Here is a 22,589-nt window from a genome sequence, read left to right on the forward strand (position 1 = left end):
CTTTTGGAGGCATGCACTAGGTTGACTAGGTTGCAGAGGACCTTTTTTTATCTTAAAACTGCTCCGTGAATACATGTAAGGAGAATCTAGCCATTGTTGTAGTCACAGATCCTTGCAAATGGACAATTGTACAATAAATTTGAAGACGGATATTTCTTAAGACCCGTGTTTTCTACAATGGTCCCTCTGTGTTGCTGGAGGAAGCATCAAACTAATGTATATGCCCAGGCCTCTACATAACTTTGGCGCTTCTTCTAGCAGTCCGTGCAACAAACTCAAATCTACACCAGCTCCCTTGCTGGCAAAGATTTAAGCCATTTTCCAAACCAAAAACTGGCATGAAAAATTATATGTCAGCTGGGCCCGCTGGCCCGACAGCTTCTCCTGCCCTTGCCATACACCGCTTTCTCTCCAAATTGGAAAAGAGGCGTGAGCAGGAAAAAGTCACAGATTATGGTGCAGAATAGCAAGTGGCTTATATCTGTTAGTGAATATCCCCTAAAGTGTTAGCAGTGTGTGTTGTAGATAATATCTAATATTTTTAGCTCAGATATGGCCCTTTGTATCAGTCTTCTTGGCTAGACATATTACGAGATGACTGGCGCAGGATGACCGACTTTGAACAAACAGACATTTATTTGCAATACTCTACCTGGAGATGTCTATGCTATATGAGCCCACTCAGTGGTTGTTTTATCAAAATTATTGCACCACTCGTCCAGTTAAAGTATAATGGTTTTTATTCACCAACAGACATCAATACAAGACAACATTTCGACTCCACTGAGTCTTTTTCAAGCTTGAAAAAGACTCAGTGGAGTTGAAACATTACCTTGTATTGATGCCTGTTGGTGAATAAAAACCGCTATACTTTTACTGGACCGGATCCAACACAGGTCTGGACCATTATATCTTGTAAGAGGATTTGAACATATTTTCGTTATTTTATTTGCATCAACAATGGGGCCGCGGAGTGCTGCTCTTTCTTGAACTTTACACCCAGTGGTTGTGCTATGAGGTGTTGAAAATTTTGCTTGCGCGTCACAATAATATATTGTATTTGTACTTACCCAAATTTGTGGAAATGGACACCACGTCTTCATAAGCCATCATACTTTGGTATGCCAGTGTATTCCAAATAGATTTAGGTTTTCTGCGATTGGGTGTAGGAACATGTCACAAATATCTAACAAGCCCTAAACTATAAGGAGTCCATGGGTAAGGATTGCTTAGGCCACATTGCATCTTGTGAGATGCATGAAATTCTGACAAAAGAGGATGGACTTGTAGAGAGGGACCACTCATTGATTGCTCTCCATAACATCCAGTCAGAAGATGATGCATGGAGAGTTAAAACAGTTGTCGAACAATTTGTCTGTTAGATCACATATAATGTAAGTTTTTAATTTGACATTTTTTTAAATCATAAATCTATGTCTAAATGACATGGCTACCCATTAAAGGGGTTACAGAACTCCCAGAGTGGCCAACCAGTGGTGGCGATAATACTTACCTTGTCGAGCCAGTTGTCGTGACGCAAAGCTGTAGCGGAGAGGAAGAGGCTGTTGCATGGAGAGGAAGAGCCTGGGATTTACATTGACTGAATCCAGCAGTGAAAACCAGGTAATTATGATCTCCATATTGGCCACTATGGAAGGTCTAAGTTAGTATTGGATAACCCCTTTAAATTGCATTAATTACTACTTTGAGGGTTTCAGTTGCCAGTCACACATACTGTGTATCATCTAAACATATTTGAGTCTGTGTTTCTACAAAGGATTGTCCTCATGAAACAACACTTTTAAGTGCTCCTTCAAAGTTGACTCGTATGGGGGAGGGTTGGCGGCTAATATTTGTGGGGGAGGAATTGTAGTTGACTGACATTCCCACAGCAACAGAGCACACAGATAGGGCTAATGATCCCGATGGCTTACCCTTCAATTATACGGAACATGTCCAAGACTAATTTTAATTCCACTGTTAACTTTGCTGTTATTTCACTGATGGTATGAATAACATCTAATTGAGATCCAACCCATAAGAAATAGACTGGATGTCAAGTGATTGGCTCCAAAGTCAGCCATTATAGGATAGGATTGGGGCCCATCATTATGTTGGCTGCTAGACTCATCAGATGTGATACTCTGGTGGACTTGTTCCACCCTGTACATTTTCTTGACCTTGGGACACCACAATGTATGGTCCCATAAAAGGATATATTTTAAGTTCCTGGTTTACATAGGCAGTTCAATTCAGAAGCCATCAAGTAGAACTTATGTCTGGATGAAGACCCCTTTATGTTAAGAGATTTTGGCTCATTGCCACATTTAGATAAGTGAAATTAAGTGCTCTGGAGCAAAGATTACTGAAATGTAACTTCATAATAAACCTATTTCATTTATGGACATCAATCATCATGTTCTCACTACATCATTCGAGATTTTTTTTTTTATAAAGCTGGAGTAGATGTGATGATACTCTTAATTGATTTCAATCAAGGTTTCAATAAAACTGTATTTTGTATTCTGAAAGCATGAAAATAATAAGAAGTGAAGAAGGTCATTGTTAATGAGGTTCATTTCTTTAAATTTCCTGATGTCAAGATCTGTAAATGAATGCTACTTTCTGCTTTATTGGCACTGGTTTCATAGCTTAACTACAAAATCTATTCCTAAGCAGTAAAATTAGTGATAGCAGCTTTTCATATGATAAGATAGGTGGAATGCTGATCACATATTGGACATTTTCTATCCTATGAATTAAAGGAACACTCCAGGAAAATAAAATATATAATCTACTAATGTGATTGCCTGTAGACCTTAAAGGGGTTATGCAGTGATAGAATACTAATGATATCCTCAAGATAGGTAATTAATATCAGATTGGCTGGGGTCTGACTCATAGCTCCCCCTCAGATCAACAATAGAATATTGATGATCTATCCTCAGGGGTCCGACTCCTAGAACTCCCATGATTAGCTCTTTGAAGTAGTAGCCATGCTCATACGAGCACTGCTTTCGCTTCAAACTTACTCTGCACATTTTTTTGTTTTTGTAGAGGCAGTGCAGTGCAATTACGAATCTTTTTCCCATTCACTTAATGGGATAGAGTAGTTGTAATTAACCAGCACAGTCGCTATAAGTGAGCCAACGCACAGTGTAATTTTGAAGCAGAAGTTAGGCTTATACGAGCACAGCTACCTCTTTAACCTGATCTGCAAGGGTTTTGGGAGTATAGGTCATCAATGCTCTATTACTGCACAACCCCTTCAATGTAACATGTGGAGCATTTGGTGAATTTCTGATATTGAATCAAGTTTTAAACTTATTTATGACTCAAATAAGCAAAAAAATAAAATAAAAATATGCCATGCTTACCTCAACAGTTTAGTTTTTCAGCTTGACAAGGGGAGTGGCTTAGCAGAAAGGGGGTGACAACTAGGCCAACCAATCAGTTATATAATGTTAGACTAAAGTGTGTAGCCTTGCACCAAATTTATCTTCCAGCCTGAGCCACTATGATAAATTCTGCATATCTTTAGATTGCCCATCTAAGTTTATGCTAGCTACATTTTGGACAAGATTAGTAAATCTGCCCTGTTGAATTAAAGAGGTTAAGTACTTTTTAGTTATTGTTCACCAATGTGTATATAAGATGATTATATGACACTTACTGATATAGTCTTTGTTGAAATTCTGCACCATTTTCTTTATTTCATAAGGTGCACAAAGTCTTTTGTACTGTCCACACAGAGGTCCTGTCCATAAACTGGCTGCTGATGGAGGGTCATGTGACCAGGCAAATCACCTCCATGTAACATCTCCTCCATTCAGATACACTGCCCCTGCTATCTGTACTTGTTCTGTTTGGAGTATAGTGCAGGTGCAGTGTGTTTGAACGGAGGAGACATTACATGGAGGTGATTTGCCTGGTCACATGACCCTCCATCAGCAGCCATTTTATGGACACAACCTCTGTGTGGACAGCACAAAATACGTTGTGTATCTTATGAAATACAGACAATGATGCAGAATTTCAACATAGGCTATATTAGTAAGTGCCATATAATCATCTTATATACATATTGGTCAACAATAACCAGAAAGTGGCCAACCCCTTTAAACTTAGAGCAGAGCTTCAGGCGGTGCATGACACAAGGATTCAAAAAACTTCAGAGAGAGATTCTTTATGTCATGCTGCAACCCGTTTTCAGAAACAGTCCTGGCAAACTCAGTCTGTCCCTGCCCAAAAATGGATAGGGCTTATATAAGCCCCACCTATAAATGGACCGTCTTGGGTGAGTTTATGGAATTCCATGGGTGGGACTTATATGCCCCAAATTTACCAAAAACAATGTTGGTAGGTATGCTAACACAGCACATCAGTTCTGCCCAGAATATAAGTTTGTTTCCATTTTTAGTGTTGTAAAGTACCAAATTAGTGTTTTGCCAAGGATACAGAGTAAGGCCGCCCATACACTTAAAAAAATTCTACTGATGGCCATTTTTCCCAACCCCAAGTTCAGTGAGCTACTACCAGATACATTTATCTCTCCTGTGAACAAAATAATTAAGCATTTTGAAATCCAACAGATTTCCTAATTTTCCTATGATATCTGCTAACAGGGGAAAATGATTACATACATTAGATGTTTGACCGGTCCTGCCAAAATCAGCAGCTTTAGCCAATATTAATCTAACGTGTTTAAAGGTGTTTTAATACAATGTCTTTATATATTCTAAATTATAGTTACTTATTTATTATACAAAGCTTTACATTCCTTATTTAACTAAAGAGAAAAGTGACATATCTAAGCCTGCATCTATCACTACAGGGTGGGCCATTTATATGGATACACCTTAATAAAATGTGAATGGTTGGTGATATTAACTTCCTGTTTGTGGCACATTAGTATATGTGAGGGGGGGAAACTTTTCAAGATGGGTGGTGACCATGGCGGCCATTTTGAAGTCGGCCATTTTGAATCCAACTTTTGTTTTTTCAATAGAAAGAGCGTCATGTGACACATCAAACTTATTGGGAATTTCACAAGAAAAACAATGGAGAAATTCTAGCACAGGCTTCCAGTATCCATAGTTTCAGGTGCTGCACATCTCGTATCATCTGAAGGCAATCGTCTATGCTGTGAAGATACGAGATGTGCAGCACCTGAAAATACTGATACTGGAAGCCTGTGCTAGCATTTCTCCTGCGGTGTTGCTATCAGTGTGTGAAGAGTGGGAGAAGAGGGTTGCATTGACAATCCAACACAATGGGCAGCACATTGAACACATTTTATAAGTGGTCAGAAACTTGTAAATAACTCATGAAAGAATAAAGTTACGTTAAAACCAAGCACACCATTGTTTTTCTTGTGAAATTCCCAATAAGTTTGATGTGTCACATGACCCTCTTTCTATTGAAAAAACAAAAGTTGGATTCAAAATGGCCGACTTCAAAATGGCCGCCATGGTCACCACCCATCTTGAAATGTTTCCCCCCTCACATATACTAATGTGCCACAAACAGGAAGTTAATATCACCAACCATTCCCATTTTATTAAGGTGTATCCATATAAATGGCCCACCCTGTAGATGTAGAGGAATCAAATATGAAGTCCCTGTTGGGTTCAGTGAGCTGTATGCAGTATGCAGAAAGAATTCTACCTTTTATACCTGAAAAAGAATCAGGAATTTTGGAGATATATAAAGCAAAATGTGGAGCCCATATCAATATGTTATATTATTACTTCACACAGAACCTATTTAAATAGAAAAAATATATATTATCAAAGGTAAAAAAGAACTTTAAAAGGATATCCAACTATTTTTTTTACTTTTTAAAATTTTAACACCAGCCTGTTGTACCTGCTCCCTAAAACTCTATTCCGCCTCCCTTCTCTGGTCTTCCATGGAACTCTCAGACGGACAGGGTCAGGTGCACTGCTGCAGCCAATGACTAGCCTTAGCAGTCACATGTCCCCAAGAGGCACACAACACAGCTATAACTTGCATCTAGAGGAAATGTCACTGCCGAGGTCAGTCATTGGCTGCTGCAACAGTCATGACCCCGTCTGTCTGGAAGTCTACAGATGTCGACCAAAAATCCAGTGAAGGGAGAAAGAGAATAAGAATAGAGCAGCAGAGTGTCAGTGAGTATAGTTTTTCCACAGGTAAAGGAGGAGTTTGACCCACAAGCTACATTTACCATATAGCCACAGCATGTGTATAATGAAAGGTCATCCAGCTGCTTGGGCCCCTAATGATCACAAGAATTAGGGGACGGTTCCTAAGTCCCCTGTGTGAATGGAGAAGTAGTGGTCATGCATGTCTACCTCTCAGTTTAGGGTCTATAGGTCTGCTAAGTACAGCTCTCTGCAATATCTATCAGTCTCTCAGAGGTGAATGGACCATTTATCCTATGGACCCCCTTAACACAAGACATTATGAGTGAGCATTGTTTATATCTTGTTACGTGAGTCTTTTTTATATGGAACTTTAGAACCAATTTAATTAAAGGCAAAAGTGCTTAATAGAGATGGCCTTGCGGTTAATTTACATTCAGTGTGTTGCCAGTGTAGGGAGAGGTTGCTGTGTGGAGCAGGGACAGGCTGTTAGGGACACCAAACGCTAGCTAATAGGGACACAAAAGTCCTTTTGAATACTGGTATAGGTTTGCTATCGATAGGTGTGATATACTGAGGGGTGTGATATACTTATAATATACTTTCTAACATAGAAAGTATATTATAGTGCAATTGTATTGTGCAGCAGTTGTGTGCGGTTCTGCTGCGATACCGCAGCTATAAAGAGGGGCAAACGCTATTGGAATAACTAATTGCAACCTGGTTCGCCTGCCATTAAAGTCAATGGGGCCTGCCGTGAACGCGTGGTTCGCGAATATTTTTAATCGCGAACGCGTGTTCGCGAACCGTCCCGGCCGATATTCGTCCATCACTATTGCTGAAATGTACATGTCTCAGAGCAAGTGCTTATTAACTTAATTATAAGAAAGCCTCTTCTAAACATTTGTGAAAGTAGCAAAAACACAAGGAATAATTTATTGAGCTTGATAGATTGCAGACTACCTTGTATTCCTATTGAATATCAACCAGGGAAGGTCCTTTGTTTTAACTTGGCTGTGTAATGATCCTTCTGCAGTGATTTAGGGAATGTGTATGCTGACTAACCTTCTGTAGCCTACAGCTCCTTGCCAGGACCACTAGATTTATGGTCTTGTTTTATCTCTCCAGGTATACAGCTCATCTTTCTCTGATAATGTTTTACCATTTTTAAGGTTGTGTTTGTCTACGCATGATATGGCTATGGATAAAACTGGCCAATCACTATTATATTGATAAAAGATGCTATTAATACAACTTTAATGTTTCATATCCTGTGTATTAGTAATTATAAGAGCAATTTTAAATATTAATAGAAATAATAATAAAAATAATAATAATAATAATAATAATAATAATAATAATAAATGATGCAAATCTTTTATGAAGATCAATATAAGAAAGTTTAACATTTTCTAAATGCTTTGATAAATAAATTTTAAACTATTGTGTTGAAAATAGAATGTGGTAATGATGTTCATACCTTATCACTTTTATTAGAGATCTTCACTAACTAGACTTCTTATTGCATCAGGTCTGTATGTTAAAGGATTCTCCCCACCACCAGGGCATTAACCCAGTACTATATTTAAGGGACTGTAGGACAGGGAACAGTAACATAGGGGAATGGCACTCAGAATGACATCACTAACCTTTGATTTAAACCACAGATGCCCAACCTACGGCCCACGAGTGAAATCCGGCCCGTGAAGCTGTGTCATGCAGCCCCCTCAGTGACTGGAGCCCGTAGACTTTTCCCTGCTTTTTTTCAGCACAGGGTGCACTGTGAACGGCACAGGCAGCACAGCGATGCTGCCTGTGCCTGCATTAACCAATAGCAAAGCTCCGGACAGCAAGGGACTTTTCTATTGGTTAGATTGGGCGGATGCCGGAGTGCCCTGCATTAGGGGAAGCCGGCAAAAGCTGGAAGGAGGAGGGGCCGGCTCCCGGTGGTGGCTGGCGCAAAGAATGCTGGGCGTGCTGCGCAAGGACCCCGAGAAGCATGGTGACTGAGGAGCTGAAGCCTACAGCCCAGACAGAAAGATGGACCTGCAGAAGAAGGTGACAGCGCAGGGTGTAATATATTGATGTGTATAATGTATGTAGAGCAGTGTGTGATCATCACATACTACACTACATACATCATACATCACATGTCCCCTCACAGTAATAATGGCCAAATATGTGCCCTCTTCACAGCAGTTATGCTCACACATTCCCCCTCACAGTAATAATGGCCAGATATGTGCCCTCTTCACAGCAGTAATGCTCATACGTGCCCCCTCACAGTAATAATGGTCAGATATGTGCCCTCTTCACAGCAGTAATGCTCACATGTGCCCCCTGTGACACAGTGAGAGGTTTGGTCTGGGAAAACAGGTATTTTCCTCCCAGCATGTGCTGCTGGGCTGATTTACAGCCCGGTGAGGTCAAATACCGGACCAAATTTTAAGTACTGGTCTGGGTTTTGGCAGCACCTGGCTGTCCTTAAATAAGCAGCTGGGCTCAGAAGCCATGTCTCTGTGTTTGGATCTGGGAGCCTTGTGTCTGAATGAAGGAATGCTACCTGTTTGGCGTGAAAACAGGTTGGTGCTGCTATGGTCAAGGATTCTTTGAGGTAGAATGGCTGCATGGTGTGAATTACCACCAACACCACAAGCTGAATTTTTTGCTTGATTATGACTGCTTGTTTAGTCACTTGCCTAAAGTGTGAATAAAACATTGAACTTGTTATTGTCTCTATACTGCATCCGCTAATCCTGCCTACCAGAGCGAAACCCCACACTCCTCACAGGAATAATTGCCATATATGTGCCCTCTTCACAGCAGTAATGCTCACACGTGCCCCCTCACAGTAATAATGGCCAGATATGTGCCCTCTTCACAGTAGTAATGCTCACACATGCCCCTCACAGTGTCTTTCTGGCAAAAGTACCTAGTTCTGGCCCGCAAAATTTATACCAAGTCTAGTGCGGCCCTCAGATTAAAATTGGTTGGGCACCACTGATTTAAACAAACAATGAGGGGCTCAACTTTAAAAATGCAATAAAGTTGGTTTGAAATCCCTTTAAGTCCTATAGTTGTTCTTCTATATATACTCTTCTTCCTATTCCTGGTCGATCGAGGCCCATCGGTTCACTTAACTAACCCAATTAGTATCAATAGTGGACAATGCATTAAATGGAGCAACAACCCCTCTCTCACAATTATGCCACAATTTATGGCAATTTTTATTTTCTGATTCCACTTAAAGGAAATTGAGTTCGCCTCAAAGACCGAGGGACAGCTATAGATGCACGTAGGCCCTGGGTATTCATTTTGGGCCAGCTATCTACCCACTGTTGAGGTGTCAAGCATATATCATACCTAGTTACATAAGTAATAAATCAGAAAATGGCAGCACAAAAGAAAATAATATATATAAGAAAAGGAGGTGCTAGCCCATAGGTCTGACAATGTCCCATAAATGCAAAAAAATAGAAAACAGGCAGCACACTCACATGAAAAGCAGAGGTGTTTATTCACCCATGCTGGAAGCGCAACGTTTCGGCTCTATACTGGAGCCTTTCTCAAGCCTTTAGTAAATAATCTATAAAATAATTTATCTATAGTGCAAAGCATACATATGTGAGAAAGGCTCCAGTATAGAGCCGAAACGTGAATAAGCACCTCTGTTTTTCATGTGATTGTGCTGCCTGATTTCAATTTTTTTTTGTTACATAAGTACATATTAGGTTGAAAAAGACACAGGTCCATCAAGTCCTTACCTATAATCCTAGTGATGATCCAGTGAAAGGCAAAAATAACCCTATGGAGCAGAGACCAATTGCCTCATATTAAGGAAGAATTCCGTAAGGGAGAATTCATTTCTGACTTTTAATATGGCAATCAGAATAAATTTTTGGAACAACATTCAATATCCAGATATCTATTATAGTACCCACAACCTGAACTATTTTTGCATTAAAAAAATCATCTAGAACCCTTTTGAACTTGTTCAATGGATGTATTATCACAATCTCCTCTGACAATGTCTCACTGCCCCTAAATAATTTGGCTATGATGATGGTGAGACCTTGTTTCTCCTAATCACAAGATGCTCTCTTGTCATGGTTGCTGGTCTAGGTACAAAAAGATCATCAGCAAGATCTGCCCAATCATGTATTTAATTTGTTGCAATTACAAGTTCCCCAAGCTGTCCTATTTCCCGAGTAAACAAACTCAACTTTGATAACCTGTCTTGTTACCACAAGCCACCTATTCATAGAACAGAGGACTGAGGAAGTGAAAGATGTTTGCTATGTTTATTACAATCATCCTATTATATCAACCCCAAAATTATTTTTTTAGATTTAAACAAATAATATTGTTAAAATATACTCTACCTTTCGCAGTCGAACAACACCTTCCTGTGTCTGGGAGTCTGTAGTGATTTCAAATATGTCTCTCCCATCACCATCAATGATGTCGAAAGATGATCTAGCATTTTCTCCAATGTCTCTGTCATTTGCCTTCACTCTTCCAATTGGATCACCAATGGCAATGTCTTCTGGGATTACAAACTGATACTGACCTTACAAATAAGGGGAAGAAAGAAAGAAAACATTACAATTAAAGTTAATGCAATCAGTTTCTTATGTCACATCTCTCTATAACTCATACAGATTTCCACCAGGTTCCTGCCAATAGAAACTAGATATTTAAGGTTCTACCACTTTTCCGAGTGGGGTAATAAACCACTTACTAGCTGGCAGTAGCCTCCTAATCCACCCTCCTCTCTCCATAGACTTTGGAGAGGGAGATGAAGTGCTAACAGAGATAAGAGTCTGAGGAAAGAGAAAGAGGAGTAAAGGAGCCCGAGAAGCCCACGAGGAAGCATAATTATTTAATATGATATATGACAAAGTTTGTTATATTCTCCTGTACTATTCGAATTTATTTATAACTGGAAATACATATCTCTCATTCCCTGGGCTCCCCTTTTTGGAGGGTACTGTCTTTCATTACAGAGACAAAATAGATGTACAACAACTTACCTTCAAGACAATGCTCTATGGGAAAAATATGCAAATTAGACCTTGTCAAACAACCATACCCAGCCCGTACTGACTAGGGGCTAGAACCTCGAAACAGCTGTCTACAGATAGGTCCCTCTTTCATTTACCAACTCTTAGCTGACATGAACTAATTTACTGTACATATCTTTGCATTTTTAAAGGCATAGATATAATTTTTTGCAATACAATCTTCAATTTGCTTCCAGTCATCAGAATAATTTAATATCTGGATTTTACTGGTCTCCTATTGGTATGTTCTATGACACAGATGTACTATGACCAAGCTAGACATCCCAGGAGCCTGGTGCGAGATTTAACAGCAGCATGTTAATTAAGCAGCTGCTGAAAGAAAGATTTTTGCAGCTGCCACCCTCAACATGCATATAACTTCATCTCTACGTTTATGGGAATTCTTTACCATAAAATTGCAATAGCCATAAAGTATCTTCCTAATCATTCAAGATTTTGCCAATCCTTATCGGTAATTGCTACACTGTATCTTCCATGTGCTGAAAGTACAGGGTTCTCCTCTTTCTCTTTGGTTATTTTCCAGTTGATTTTGCAATCTGCAGTCAATATGTGGCATTCGACAAATATTTTCTTGTATTTACAATCATGCAATCTATTCTGACAAAATCCAATTACAGAACATGCACCAATGCCCTCTGGCAAGCTCTTCACATGTCTGAATAATGGCCATTGTTCCTAAAACCTTTAATGCACTGATGAACATCCCCCTCTCGTCCTCCTAAATCTCTCTTTGCGGAACCTAATTAAAGATTGTGTGTATATTCTGGTGTGAAATATTGCACTGTCCAATTAGGAAAGATTTAACGTTCTCCTAAAACTTGTATTTCAGCGTTGACTAGAAGTCAGGCTTGACTTTGACTTCTAATAATAGAATATTTGGAGAAAAAGTGCAAGCTAGCTTCTTCAGTCTGCTAAGTATACAAGAAGCGAAGAACAGCGACCCCCAACTGCGAGCAACTCAATTCTATGGGTAAAAGGATCTGACTTTCTGCAGGACTAATCCCAGCGTGAAAACCATTGATGCCTAATATTAAAAAACCTCAGAGATAATTAGAGACGTGGGAACTTTAATTTAGAACCATTAGACACTATTAATATATTGGATAATGAACAAAACGGATGCTCATTTGCATGTTGTACTCTGCTTAACCAAGACGTGTTACAAAACAAAGTAGAGAATAAATGCACATTTGCTGCTTCATACATTAACCTGCTGGTGTATGTAAAATACACAGGATCTGGTCAAAATGATCTTCGGATTAGGCCTCTTGCAGTTTTTTCAATATTTTGCGGTCTGCAAAAAACGCATCTGCAAAAAATACGAAAAGATGTCCGTGTGCATTCCATTTTTTGCAGAACGGAACAGCTGGCCCCTGATAGAGCAGTACTTTCCTTGTCCGTTATGCTGACAATAATAGGACATGTTTTATCTTTGAACGGAACGGAAAAATGGAAAAGCGGAAACAAAATGCATACGGAGTACCTTTCGTTTTTTTGTGGATCCATTGAAATTAATGGGTCCATATACGGTCCGTATACGGAACGCAAAAAAACGGAACGGAAACGGAAAAAAAAACGTTTGTGTGCAAGAGGCCTTAATCATATAGTAGGTGTATGTGAGAAAATCACATTTGTGAAGTCTATAGTATTAGAACACCACTGATTTTTGGTATGAAAACTTTCTATAGACAGCTTTAGTCCCGTTGACAAAGCCCTGAGACTTCTACTGTTGGAAACTTGAGACAATATTCTAAGCAAATGACCATTTAAATCAATGTATTTAGAAAACAATACCTCTGAATTGTCACATTGACTTCTTAGTACCTCTTCCACTTCAGTCTAATAAGCAGTGGAATTCACAATGGTTGAAGACCCCTTTAAAGAGGACCTGTCGCCACAAACTGCAATGCAATCTGCTGGCAGCACGTTATAGAGCAGAATGATACAAGGTTTTGTATGAAAATATTTAGTAAAACATTAAATGTATACATTTAAACCTCTTCTCTTTTGCAAAATTAACATATAGTACATGGAAATCTCTTTCAAACAAAGCTAGAACAAGCCCTGTACCTCACATGGAACCAGAGATCTCCACGTTCATTGTTACAATTGCTCTGCTAGATTTATTGCCGTATGACAGCTCATTTTCTCAGGGAGTGTGTTTGTTCTGTTGCAGCTCTCTTCTTATTCCAGTTCAGGAGGTTTGTCCTTTCTGCTGCAGCTCTCTCCCTGTAATTGCCAAAGCTTCTAACAGAATATATGGCTGGTGGCAGTTGAAGATTTAAACTGAGCATGTGTGACCACCTCAGTGAGGTGGACAAGAAATAAGGAAAAGAACAAACAGCAGGTGGAGCTATAAATATACCTTTTATTGAATAGTTTAATGGCAATAGTCCATTTTTTATTGCATGCAATTACCAAAGTTTTCAGATCTAGGTGCCGGTTAGAAAAATGTAGAATAGATATTTAATGGCAGATCTCCTTTAAAACCACCCTGTGCACAATGATCAGTGACTAACAGCTATTTTTGTGCACACATACCATCAATCACTGATAACACCTCCCCCATCTACAGGTGATCAGAAAAGCAGAGATTTAATTGTAAAAATTATCATTTTTACTGAATCTTTTCCTACAAAACTACAGGTATTTATCAATGCTGAACTGACCATCTAAAACATTAGGGGCGAGGGCCTGCTGCTGATCTGACCATGGAAAAAATTATGGGCGAGGGCCTGCTGCTGAGCTGACCATCTAAAACATTATGGGCGAGGGCCTGCTGCTGAACTGACCATCTAAAACATGGGTGAGGGCCTGCTGCTGAGCTGACTCTCTAAAACATTAGGGGTGAGAGTCTGCTGCTGAGCTGACTCTCTAAAACATTAGGGGCGAGTGCCTGCTGCTGATCTGACCATGGAAAAAATTATGGGCGAGGGCCTGCTGCTGAGCTGACCATCGAAAAAATATGGTTAAGGGTCTGCTGCTGAGCTGACTCTATAAAATTTTAGGGGCGAGTGCCTGCTGCTGATCTGACCATGGAAAAAATGATGGGCGAGGGCCTGCTTCTGAGCTGCCCATCAAAAAAATTATGGTTGAGGGCCTGCTGCTGATCTGACCTTCTAAAACATTAGGAGCGAGGGCAGCCTAATAAGCATGTTGATATAATGGAGGAAAAGGAGAATGAGTAAAGGAAGATTGAACCATATATCCTTGTTTGTGGTGGAAAGGGTGCATGGAAATACATTGTATTGAATACACCATAAAAGCCACATTTAAAGTGCCTTTATGTTCAGCCGCTTTGCTCTGGTGGAGTAGAGAAGTCAGGGGTAATCCAGGCCTTGTTCATTTTGATAAGAGTCAACCTGTCAGCATTTTCAGTTGACAGGCGGATGCGCTTATCAGTTATTATACCCCCATCAGCCCTAAATATCTGCTCTGACATAATGCTGGCGGCAGGACAGGCCAGCACCTCCAAGGCGTAGAGCGCCAGTTCGTGCCACATGTCCATCTTGGATACCCAATAGTTGAAAGGCACAGAGGGATCATTGAGGACGCAGACACGGTCTGCTATGTACTCCTTCTCCATCTTCCAAAATTTTTCCCTCCTTGGGTGGGGGTGCTGGCGGGGAATCATGAAACTGTCCCAGGCCTTGGAGAGTGTCATAGAAACATAGAAACATAGAATGTGTTGGCAGATAAGAACCATTTGGCCCATCTAGTCTGCCCTGCCTCTGTTGGAACTGCTGTGTGCTCCCCTCATCTCCCCTCCTCGGTTGCCCAAGCATTGTCAGCTGGAAATTTTTGAAGACATTTTTCCACAAGGACCTTCTGGTATTGCACCATTTTGCTAGTCCTCGCCACCACAGGAATGAGAGATGAGAAGTTCTCTTTGTAGTGGGGGTCGAGAAGGGTGAACAACCAGCAAACGGTTTTGGCTAAAATGCATATAACGCGATGGTCACAAGAAAGGCAGCATAACATAAAGTCAGCCATATGTGCCAAAGTCCCAACAGACAAGACTTTGCTGTCCTCATCAGGAGAATAACTCTCAATCTCCTTATCCTCTTCCTCCTCTTTGGCCCATCCACGCTGAACAGATGGAATAAACCTGCTATGGGTACTACCCTCTGTGGCGTAGGCAACTGTCTCCTGCTCCTCCTCCTCATCATCATCCAATTCGTGCTGAGAAGACGAACAGAGGGTGGTCTGGCTATCACCCTGTGTACTGTCTTCCCCCATTTCCACATCTTCCACATGCAAAGCGTCTGCCTTCATTGTGAGCAGTGAGTGTTTCAGTAGACACAGAAGTGGGATGGTTATGCTGATAATAGCGGCATCGCCTCTCACCATCTGTGTTGATTCCTCAAAGTTGCGTAAAATCTCCCAGAGGTCAGACATCCATGCCCATTCATCGCTTGGAAAGGCGACGACCATGTTGCAGCTAGTATTCCACTAATGCCCTCTGCTGCTCACAAAGCCTGGCCAACATGTGGAACATGGCGTTCCAGTGCGTGCTCACGTCGCACAAGAGTCGGTGAGCTGGCAATTGCAAGCACTGCTGCAGCACTGCCATACCGATGGCAGCTGTAGATGACTTTCGGAAATGAACACACACGCGGCGCACCTTCACCAGTAGCTCAGGCAAATTGGGGTAGGTTTTGAGAAACCTCTAAACCACTAAGTTTAACATGTGGGCTAGCCATGGTATGTGTGTGAGCTTGCCGAGCTCAAAAGCTGCCACCAAGTTACGGCCATTATCAGACCTAATCATGCCTGGTTGTAGGTTGAGTGGCGAGAGCCTGGTTGTAGGCTGATGGCTGACTGGTACTGCAAGATGACAATTCAGAGGTGGAGGTGGAGGATGAGTGGGAGGAGGAGAAGGGGGGGGGGTTGCAGCCACTAATGTAGGTGGTGGCGGAAATCCTGATGGAAGTAGGGCCCGCAATCCTTGGCCTCAGCAGCACCTGTGCCATCCCAGGGTACGACTCGCTCCCGGCCTCCACAACTTTCACCCAGTGTGCCATCAGGGAAATGTAGCATCGTTGGCCACAAGCACTTGTCTATGTGTCAGTCATTAAATGGACCTTTCCAAAAACTGTGTTGGTTAGGGCACGGATGATGTTATGGGACACATGCTGATGTAAGGTGGGGACGGCACACCGGGCAAAACAGTGGCGGCTGGGACTGAGTAACGAGGGACGTCCGCTGCCATCAGGCGGCGGAAAGTCTCAGTGTCCACAAGCCTAAATGGCAACATTTCCAGGGACAGCAATTTGGAAAGGTGCACATTTAGTGCTATGGCCTGTGGGTGGGTGGCTGGGTATTTGCAATTTCATTCAAAGGCCTGGGGTATGGACATCTATACGCTGCACTGGGACACAGAAGTGGATATTTTAGCTTATGGTGCTTGCGAAATTCCAGATGCAGGGCAGGAGGCATCCGGGCCTGTGTCTTGGACAGGGGATTTGCCAGCTCGTAACACAGGGGAAGAGGAGGCAGTGGTGTGACCTGCAGACACTGATTGTGGACCCAAGCTTTGATCCCATGTGGCGGATCATGCTGGTGGTGGTGCGTTTGCTATTGTTCACGCCCCTGCTCATTTTGGTATGGCACAGGTTGCAAATGACAATTCTTTTATCGTCCGCACTTTCATCAAAAAAGCGCCAGACTGCGGAACACCTACCCCATGGCAAGGGAGATTTCCGCAAGGGGGTGTTCCGGGGAACAGTTGCGGGCCTGTTAGGTGTGGCCCACCTTCTCCCTTTTGCCACCCCACTGTCTCTGCCAGCCTGTTGCGGTGCTGCGGATCCCTTCCCCTTTGTACTGCTGTCTTTGCTCGGCTTGACACCTTTCCAGGTTGGGTCAGTAATTCCATCCTCCACCACCTCCTCTTCCACTTCCTCACTCTAGTCATCCTCCTGACTTGTTGACCTAACAACAACCTCAATTATTGACAACTGTGTCTCATCCTCATCATCAACCTCTTGAGATACTAATTGCGGTTGACTTATTGGCAACTGTGTCTCATCATCATCATCCACCTTGTGAAACACAAATTGCCATTTCCCACCACCATCTTCTCATGACTGTAGCTGCTCAAGAGTTTGGGAATCAGGGCACAAGATCTCCTCATGTCCCTATTCAAGCAGGTTTGGCGAGGTGCCAAAATTAAGGAATGGCGATGAAAAGAGCTCCTCAGAATATCCGAGTGTGGGTTCACTTGTTTGCAAAGACTCTCGATGGTGGGAGTAAGGAGGATCAGGGCGAGGATTCTGTTGACCAGACTTTTGGCTACTGAGACTGGACTTGTGGAAGAGAGGGTGGTTCTTAACTGACTGGAAGCATCATCTGCTGAAATCCAACCGACCACCTGCTCTCACTGGTCTGACTTTGAGAGTGGTGTCTTGTGTCGCCCTGCAAACTAGGACATGAAGCTAGGTATCATGGATGAGTGTGTTTTTTGTGCTCTGGCAGCAGGCACGGTTTCACTGTGCCCAGGGCCATGGCCTCTGCGTGCTCCATCAGCAGCACGGCAAATTCCACTTCCCTTACTGCTCGCCTTCATCATATTAAATTGTATATATGCTTGCAAGTATGTCACACGTACAGCAGTGCAGTTTTTTAAAGTGTATGCACTAATAAATTACAGTCTATGTCACAGATATTTGGGATGCGGAAACGTTATACAGGAGAGGTACCACAGGTAATGGCGCTGCTGTCACCAGCAGCTAAGAAAAAATTACAGTCAATGTCACTGATATTTGGGATGCGGAAACGTTATACAGGAGAGGTACCACAGGTAATGGTGCTGCTGTCACCAGCGGCTAAGAAAAAATTACAGTCAATGTCATAGATATTTGGGATGCGGAAACGTTATGTAGGAGATGTAGTGCAGGTAATGTCGTTGTCCTCAGCGTCTACAGAAAAAGTACACTAATGTAACAGATATTTTTGAACTTCACTTATTATTTTCCATTATAACATGGTTATATCGGAAAATAATAGCATTCTTAAGACAAAATGCAATTATTTATGACCATTTGGGGGTTGAAAAAAAAATATAACAACTCACCTCATCCATTTGATTGTGCTGCAGCAGCTTCCTCTATCTTCACTGAACAGGACATGCCAAATGACCTGCGATCTGCACGATGACGTCACCATTCGGGAGAGCGTGGTGATGTCATTGCGCACATCGTATTTCCTTTGGCAGGTCCTGTTCAGTGAAGATAGAAGAAGCTGCTGCAGAGCAATCAAGTGGATGAGGTGAGGTTTTTTTTAACCCCTAAATGGCCATATTGTTTTGTATTCTGTATTAAGAATGCTATTATTTTCCAATATTAAAATTTTGGAAAATAATACAATCTCCCAAACACCGAACCTGGACTACAGTGAAAAATTCTGAACTGAGTTCGCTCATCCCTACCGATGATTATATAATGTAAATGTTCAAGTACCGTAGTTGCACTTGCACAGTATATTTTGGTCTTAAGCAAATATCTGCTTTCCAGGCTTCCAATATTTAGTCCAGATGTAGCTATGCTGTGTTCAGCTTGCTATTCTTTCTTTGGTGATTACTTGGCATGGATAATCAATATAAAGCGCCGCTGCCAGACTCCTTCATCTGCTTCACCTTTGCTTAGTTAATAGCTACTTATGCACATCCATTCTGATTCTTCTTGGATTCTCATAAAAGAAACTTGCTGAAATCTTGGAGACAAAGTTATAAATATTTTGATTGCTTCTGCTAAACATTGTTAACATTTCTAGTTGTATTATTTACCATTTTTTCACGATTTTTTTTATATACAAAGAATAAGCCAGATTTACAGCAGCGGTTCTCAACCTGCAGTACGTGTCATTGCTGGTTTCTAGGGCCTCTTGAAATTAAACTGTTTAGCCATCCTTAAATACAGTTGAATGCTATATCGGGGCATGGGGAGAGATGATACTCATAGGCAAAAGGCCTAAAGGCAAGTCAGAGCCCATAGTGCTCGACACAATGACATCAGTATCATCTTAACCACCTGAGCCTGCCAGCAAGCAGCTAAGGATGCAGACCATCACCACTTCATAGCAGCATAGAGGTGAGTGTCACGGACGTACCGAGACATACGGATGTCCCAGTGACAGTGAGTGGCAGGAGATCTGTGAGACTGGCAACGCATGGCTTGATCTGATAGGTTTTCCTTGTGGATCAATAGGTGTCTGTGTTGTTTCTGGTAATGGCTACACCCCTTGCCTCCAGGTGTTGCTAATGTGGTCATTTAACCTTCCAGTTGCTTCTCCCACAATGTGCGGTTTATAGCTTCTTTTGGACCTGTGGATAGTTTGTGGTTGGATCTCGTGTTTTTGAGGGACCGCGAGTTCCCTATCCAGAAGGTTACACCTCTTCAGTCTTGAGGCATCCAATATATATGACACAGGCAAATAAATCAGGTCCCCACTGCCAACACTCTAAGGCACCTGTGGGATACCAGAAAGTATGCATGAGATAAAACAAAGCAGTCAAGGCTGTCTTTTCAAATCTGAAGAGAAACAGGTAGTCTTGTCCCTGCAATTAGTACCAGGGTCCTATAGGGCTTGATATGACTCTAGGTATTCCTGCGTATGAACTTACCTACCTGGTAGTCAGTCAGGATTTTGGTTAGGGCTTTCACTAGAAGGTGTCCATCTTCCTTCCCTAGTTCTCAGGCCTGATTTCCTGTAGAGCCTTCCCTCCTATGCTCGATGTGGTGTTTCCCTCCCACACTGAAACGTGACAGTGAGTATATGAGTGTGTTCTTTTCCTTTGGCACCTTGGGGCAGCACTATAAGGCCGCAATAGGGTTGTAGCTATTATTACAGGGGGCATTATGGGGACAGTAATCCTACCGGCAGCACTATGAAGGGATATTTTTTATATATATAGTATTACTACTATGAACACTATAGGGGTCATCATTACTGTGTAGGGGTACTGTACTATTACTTCTGGGGTACACTATGGGGGATTTAATACAAATAAGAACACTATGGGGATTTTTGTTACCACTGTGGGCACTTTAGGGGGCAATAGTGCTACTGTTTGTACTATGAGGCAGCATATTTACTACTTGGGGCATTATGGTAGGCTTCATAGCTACTAAAGGGCATTGTAGTGGGGTTTATTACTATTGGGGGCACTATAGGGGGTAATTTGTTCTACTGGGGGGACTATAGGGGGTCATTATTACTACAGGGGTACTATGGGGAACATATTACTAGTATGGACACTATGGAGGATCTTATTACTACACAGGGCACTATAGCAGCACTATTACTATTAAAGGCACTCTGGGAGATAATTATTACTATTACTAATGAATTTTGGTAGCCCTATGTGGGCACCCATGCACAGTATTAGCTTAGCATAATTATCTTTGGGGGACACAACACTACGTTTCCAGCACTATTACTGTCAGGGCCACTATGTGCTGGGCACAATTATTTATGTAGGATCTTTTTACAGCCACTTACCATGTAGACACATCGGTTTTAATAGGGGCGGCATTTTTTATCATTTTATTTTTGTCATAGATGGATACAAATTAAACCACTTTATACATTTTATTATTATTATTATTATTATTAATAATAATAATTATTATTATTTTTTTATTATTTTATTATTTAATCAGTGCCATTCAATGGTTTACTGCTGTATAATCCATAACCTATAATATCAGGTCTGCAGTCTGTTGAGACGTAACAGGTAAGCTGCAGAACATTAGAAATGAACACATCTCCTACGTTATTTACAGGCCTTCTACTAATAGTGACATTTAAATATATTTATGGGCTTCTCTCTCTGCATAAGTGATTTACATATTCTATTACTTTGTATACAGAGTGTAACAGTCTTCTAGAAAGCTAATGATGCAGTATGCATTGGCAATCTGTGTACTTGTAAGTACCATTGATATCTTCTCAGACTGACTTAGGAGTAGGGAGGGTACTCAGAACTTCTGTCAGGTGATGCTTGCATGAGGCAAACCGTGCAACCATGTAGATGTAGTTATTACTAACTTGATACTTAACACATTAAATACACACTCGCAGCTGTAAGGACTCAAAGGACTCCGACACCTCAATATCGTGGAGACACCATCGGTCTGACACCCACCAATTAGATAGGGCATACATTCTTACCGTGGAAAAACCCCTTTAAGGAGAAATTAAGCAATGGCAGTAAAGTCTTGTTTAAAGGGACACTACCATGATTTTTAAAAATCACATATTAGCCTATACGCAACTATACTCCAAAAAGGAGTGGATGCTTTTCTGGATATAATATTTTGAAGTCGTGTATTTTACATATTGTCTTTAACTTCCTCCTTTATTTAGACTTTTAGCATGAAAGACAGTCTGACCATTCACTGCGACCAGAGAAGGAAGCAGATGAGTGACTCAATTAGAGCATCACACATTACACTGATCGGTACAGTGCTCTTCTGTGGCCATTTTTATCTAGGCTTATCAATAGAATACTATAGCTATCATACTGTTATATAAACAAGGATAAAGAGCAAGGTAATGGAGGTATACGTCCCTAAAAGTTAGTATCAAAACAAGCAAATATGTAAAAGGACGCTAAAATGGAGCAAAAATAATAAATTTTTATTAGTGCTAATAGTGGAAATTTATGTGAGGTGAAAACCTACAATTAATAAAATTGGGCACTCAGTCGGTGCCGTATAGCCAGAGTCGGGTGCCTAACCATGTGATCACAATGTTCACTAGGTGTATAGTGTATTGGAGGGACACTGTGGACACCCTATGTTGTTAATACGGACACCTAAAGTACGTATATACAATTCCACCGCCCTAGTGGTAAGATATGGTACTCAAGGAGGCAGAGCGCTGCCTATCCACTAGAAGTGAGCTGGTGGAGTGAATACTAAGAGAATGGTATAGCCTCTGGGAAAGACAAACAGTATGTCTAGATGTGGATTCCCAGAGAAACACACAGAGGAATACCATTTGCAGCATAAAAAATTATGAACTGACCAGTGACAGGCGTCTCACTGGGCAGTGAAGGTTAGAAAGAGGAATAGCAGTGCACTATGCCATCACTCAAACACTAACACTCATGCAGGTGCACAATAAACGCAGGTGTCTGCTGGTGTTGGCTTAGGTACATCCAGCATCCAGCAGACCCTGACCACACTTGACTACGGCTCGACGCGTTTCCGTGCACATGACTCATGCACTTCATCAGGAGCCGACGTAGCAGGTACACCTAAACTGCCTAAGCCGAGACCCTAGTCTGGCAGACGGCGTGCTACACAATGATTTTGCGCTGGTTACCACCGAAACCCTGGTGTGGGAGACGGCGTTCTGCATTAAACAAACGTAGCCC

At 41.5% G+C, this 22,589-nt stretch overlaps 1 protein-coding gene across 1 annotated transcript in view; it reads right to left on the reverse strand.

Moving 5' to 3' along the window:
* LOC120980681 (cadherin-8-like) overlaps nucleotides 1–22,589 on the reverse strand; it is a 396,076-nt gene that overhangs the window by 129,072 nt on the left and 244,415 nt on the right. Inside the window, exon 5 of the mRNA XM_040409924.1 lies at nucleotides 10,508–10,695. Coding sequence (XP_040265858.1) covers nucleotides 10,508–10,695 — 188 coding nt within the window. The remainder of the gene's footprint in view (nucleotides 1–10,507; nucleotides 10,696–22,589) is intronic.

This window comes from Bufo bufo, chromosome 10 (assembly GCF_905171765.1).
Source record: "Bufo bufo chromosome 10, aBufBuf1.1, whole genome shotgun sequence".
In the NCBI taxonomy this organism is placed as follows: Eukaryota; Metazoa; Chordata; class Amphibia; order Anura; family Bufonidae; genus Bufo; species Bufo bufo.